This window comes from Pteropus alecto, unplaced genomic scaffold, assembly GCF_000325575.1.
Source record: "Pteropus alecto unplaced genomic scaffold, ASM32557v1 scaffold468, whole genome shotgun sequence".
Classification (NCBI taxonomy): Eukaryota; Metazoa; Chordata; class Mammalia; order Chiroptera; family Pteropodidae; genus Pteropus; species Pteropus alecto.
In genome coordinates, this window is record NW_006441394.1 from 84,495 (window position 1) to 89,643 (window position 5,149).

The 5,149-nt window shown below is 48.7% G+C and overlaps 1 protein-coding gene across 2 annotated transcripts in view; it reads right to left on the reverse strand.

The window, feature by feature from the left end:
- ATG16L2 (autophagy related 16 like 2) overlaps positions 1-5,149 on the reverse strand; it is a 13,926-nt gene that overhangs the window by 7,141 nt on the left and 1,636 nt on the right. For both annotated transcript variants that reach the window (XM_006918684.3, XM_025051600.1), the window contains exons 2-4: positions 4,783-4,882; positions 4,127-4,229; positions 98-171 (exon numbers count right to left, since the gene is read on the reverse strand). In XM_006918684.3, coding sequence (XP_006918746.1) covers positions 98-171; positions 4,127-4,229; positions 4,783-4,882 — 277 coding nt within the window. The remainder of the gene's footprint in view (positions 1-97; positions 172-4,126; positions 4,230-4,782; positions 4,883-5,149) is intronic.

Consider the following 5,149-nt stretch of genomic DNA (forward strand, 5'->3'; position numbering starts at 1 on the left):
GGAGACACGCGGGCTCACTCCGTACCCCGTCCCAGGCAGAGATGGCCCGGAACCTCCCAGAGGTGGGCACGGTCCCTCTGGCACCCGCCCGCCTCACCTGCGTTGCCGCTCCTCCAGCTCCGACTCCAGGGAGCCCAGGGCTGCGCTCTTCTCCACCACCTGGTATGCCATCTGGGGGCAGTTAGGGGCCAGACAGGTGGGCTTCTGTGTAGGACTTCAGCCAGGGTCTGCCACTCCACCCACCCGCCCCCTTATTGAAAAGCAAGTTGAGGCGCAGGTAAACTTAGGGTCTTGCACAGGAATGCACTATGGGGAATGCACTGCCGTTTCCTAGAACAATAGAGGGGACTTAGACTCTGGAATCTAAACACCAGAGTTTCAAATCTGGCATCCCCACTAATTTTCTGTGACCCTGGGGTAGTCATTCAACCTCTCTGAACCTGTTCTGTTTTTCCATCTGTAAATTGGAAATGATAGTGCTTACCTAATATGGTAACAAGGAATTATTATAAGAAATAGTATTTCAAATAATGGCAAATTTTAAATTTTTTTATATAGCATTTATGTGTGCCATGCCTTGTTCTGAGCATTCTACATATACTACCTCTTTTAATCCCTATAACAACACAGGTAGGTACTGCCATTCTTCCCATTTTACAGACAAGAACATCAACACAGATTAAGTTTCTTGCCCAAAGTTACGTAGCTAAGTGGCAGAACTGATATTGGAACCCAAGCCACCTAACATTATGCTCCAAGTAAAGGGCTGGTCCACAGGAGGGGTTCAAGGGATGTGGGTTCTGTTCCCCACCTCTCCAACCCTCCACTTACCCAAGCAAAACATCCGGAGAGTAACAAAGAGCCCTCAGCAGAGGCATACAGGCTAAGGAACAGGAATGGACTGTGGGAGCACAGGGCCTAGACTGAATACTAGAGCTGCCCCACAGCACATGAGTGGGGGTGAAGGTCATCTCATCTATACTCCTATGTCATGAACAATCCTTCAACCAAGAGCCAAGAGCTGGGGAAGCCTTAGAGATAAAGCTCAATTCTCACCCTTTGGAGCTGAGGGATCGGTGGGAGAGACAAACCCCAATAAAAGCAGTTCCCACCAGTGTGGCAAGAGGAACATGAGGAAATAACCAAGGCTGGGGGCTCTATTGCTAACTTGTTCCTGTTCTCATGTGGGCCTGGTGAAGGACACATTGAGGAGCAAGGTTGGTGCAGTGACACGAGTAGCTTGAGGGCCTTTGGACGGCCCCTGGCGGGAGGGGCAGGCTCAAAGGCAGGACTTCGCGGCGTCCGTAAACATCAAAGAGCGCCTGCGCAAACCGAATGACTTGGGATAGACACATGAGGGCGCTTTAACCAAGATAACAGAAATCGTAACGTGACGGTCTCGCATCTTTCTGTTCTTTCTCTTACAGTTTGCGAAGCACAGCCCCCTTCATTGCCTCTCTAAATTTACGCAACCAGAGTCCTAGTATCATAGAGTGTGAAGGACCAGAGATAGTTCAGAAATTACGGACTCTAGGCCAGACTCTACTTCTGACTTACTGTGTGACCTTGGGTAATTCTGGTTCCTTGGAGACCTAAGTCTCATTTGTAAATGAAAATACGTTGTTGGGTGGATCAAATGAGATGCAAGAGTGAAACTAAATCCTCGAACTGTCTATAACGGCAATATATAGTCAGGAGATTGCCCCTCAGATTGAGGGGCCCATTTCCTCATTCAACAAGTTACAAAACTGAGGGCCCCAAAAGGGACAGGAGCTTGTCCCAGGTCCCAGCAATCTGTGAACAAGAAGCCCTGCACATGCAAGGCAGGGAGGCCGACTTTCATAGCTGACGTAGTTTATAACATAATTCCTTTCACCACTAAGCAATCTGACTACCACTTCCACTTCCTCACCTGTCATTTACTTTCACTGATATTTTCATATTCAATATTTTTTTTTATCTGATGCTTTTCAAAACTCTAATAATAGATTAGTGGTTACCAGGAGTTAACCACTGGTTGGGGGAGAGGGGAATGTTGTGACAAAAACAGGGTAGCAAGAGAGAGATCTCTGTGGTGATGAAATAGTGCTATATCTTGATAGTCACACAAATCTACACATGTGACAAAATGACAAAGAATTATATACACTTCATACCAATATCAATTTCCTGGTTGTGTGTGCTGTAGTTACATAAGATGTAACCAATTGGGGAAACTGGGTAAAGAGTACACAGGACCTCTCTGTACTGTCTTTGCAGCTTCCTGTGGATGGATAACTATTTAAAAATAAAAAAAAATGTTACATGCTTGCTTTGATATGTGAAACAGTACTAAGAACTAAAGAAAAAGCCCCTCTTCATCCCTTGGCATATCCAGTGAGAGCTGACTGATGTATGAAAAAGTAAGGGAGTGCTGAGGGCGAAGGGTGTGTGGAATTACCCCCAAACAAAGGGAACCATGAGCTCAGGGACAAGAGAGTGGCAGGATATAGATATATACACACAAAACTGATAATAGGGAGATGTGGTAAAAGGGGCTTTTACTTTTGTACTCTCTGGGCTTTGTTCTCTTTGAAATATTCACAACAAGCCATGTATTGGATATTACTTGTCTTTTTTTAATGGAAGTCATTTTTATTATTAAAATATATCACTGAGTGCTGTATGGAGAATGGGTGAGGGTGCCAAGGGAGGAGTCATCTAGGGAGGAATGAGGATAACTTGGACCAAGCTGGATATGGTACAGGAAACAGAGAAGTTGATGGATTTGGAGACAGGATGACTAGCTGGTGACTAGCTCAGAACAGAAGGCTGGGAATGGTCAGGGGTGCCCCTAGGTTTCCAGCCTGGTGACTAACTATCAATGGAGGGAGGGGGCATGATCTACTTCATTCATCACTTAGTCTACAGATATTCATTAGCATGGACTGTGGAGACAGGCCCCAGGGATGTGATAGAAGCAAAAAAGGCATCTCAAGCCTTGGGGCACTGACTGTCGAGAAGGGGGTTCAGATGTTTGAAAATAACCTGTCAAATGTCAAATTGCTACTACAACAGAGCTCTGAGAGAGGTGCTCACTCGGTTCACACCCCATTCCCACACTAGTTGGGCAAGTGAAGTGGCATGTGTTCACTGGCCTATCAGTCTCCTCCAGTGCACTGGAAGCTCCGTGGGGCCAGGTCTTATTAACTGTTGTATTCCCTGTGCCTTGGATGTATCAATTGTCAATAAATATTTGTTGAAAAAATTAATGGAGAACACAGAGGTGGATGCATGTGGGAGGTAGTTCAAAGTCTGGCTCCACCTCGCTAAGCCTCAGTTTCGTCTGTAAACATGGAGTTGTGGAGGATGAGCTGAAATAACAGATAGCACAGTGCCTGTGTGGAGTCGTTTCAATGTGATGTTGGCTATATTATTATAGAGGTGATAATGAGTCTGACTTTAGATGTGAAGTCCAAAAATCAGCTGAGCAAGAGAGAGAGTCTGGAGCTCAAAAGTGAAGGCTGGGCTACAGATAGGTCTGGGAGTCAGCAAACAAAGCCTCCAAGGCTGTGGGAGTCAGTGAAACCACCTGAGCTCCAAGGAACATCCACAAGAAAAGGGAGGAGGTTAGAGGAAGAGAGAAAAGAGCCAGAGAAGGAAGCTGAAGCAACAGCTACGGAAATTAGAGGAAAACCAGAAGAGTGTGGTGTAACAAGCCAAGAGACACCATGGGGGGTGGGGGCAGCAGTGTCAGATAGAGGTAGCACACCCGCCATGGAGGTGGCCCACCTTACTCATTTAGTCTGAAAACGTGTATTAAATAATCAACTGGTGCTGGGCCCTGGATTTGGCAGGGCAAGTGGTGAGTGGAGCTGGTGGACCATCCTGAAGGGAAAACAGAGTCCACCTGGGCCCTGTATACCTCACCCTCCTCCCTGAGCTCTCACTTCCTCCAACTGCTATTGAAGAAGCCCACTTCATCCTGGGCTGCCAGAGCCAAGCTAGAGGCACTTTCACCCCTGTCCAGCCTCAAGGCTTGGGGAATGTCCCTCGTTTGCTGGCTCCCTTGGACCACATCTCCCAGCCCCCAAAGTCCTGGATCCTGGCCCCACCCCATTCTCTCTCAGACCCCTGCCCAGCCTACCTCACCACAGACCAGCCGGAGCCCCTCCTCCTCCTCTTGCCACTTTACCCTCAGAGTGGCTGGCGATGAGACTTGGTCTGTATCAGGCCCCGACTCTTCCTCCCTGCCAACCAATTAAAAGAGTGGTGCTCATTGTCCCTCTATTCATTCAGGGGATACGTATGAGGAGCCTTAAGCCAAACCCATGCACTTTCTCCTAAGGAAGTTGGAAGCCAGAAAGCCAGTAGAGGAAAGAGCACGTCTCCAGAAGCTGAAGCTGCCCATAACTCCTCAGCTCAGGGAGTCCCCCAGGCCTTGAGTTCCATGGCAGGGACCCTCCTCAAGAAGCATCTCACAACTCTTGAGTCCCAACCCATCTGGAATAGGCAGCAAGACGCTTCTGTAGGTATCAATTTAAGGAACACAGAAAGAGGAGGGGGGAAGATAAGTATGGGAGTGGGAAGGGAAGGAGATGGGACTAATGCAAGATAGACTGAGAAGGGTGGGAAAGAAGGACATTCTAAGCCACTGGCCTGGGGGAAGGTTGATGAGCCCAACTACCCTGGGCAGCAGCCAGAGGTCAATGAGGTACCAGGGAGAGAATGAACCCAGAATAGACAATAGGGGCAGGGCACAGGCACAGGCAGCCCATTGTGACTATGAACACACATACTCACCAGGGCCCCTGATGGGTAGCAGGAGTGACATCATTTGGCTCTGGCTGCAGCTTCTCTGAGAACCGGGCCAGTAGCTCAGCCTTCTCCAGGAGGCGGTTATCTAAGGATGCAAGAGGGTGAGCCTGGGGTAAAGATAGACACTTTTCAGCAGACTCCAGTCATACAGGTTACCTCTCTGGCTGGGAGGGCTATAGGAGCCCGGGGGTGCAGAATGGGACAGCTACTTGCAGGTGGGGCTCTGCCCCTTGTCTGAGGGGTGTTTATGCAGCTCTACCAGGACTTTTAGCTCTGGCACAGCCTCTTCACAGCACTAGCCCCCAGGCCCTCCGTGAAGACCTGCTCTCCCAGGGACAAACAAGGATGACCA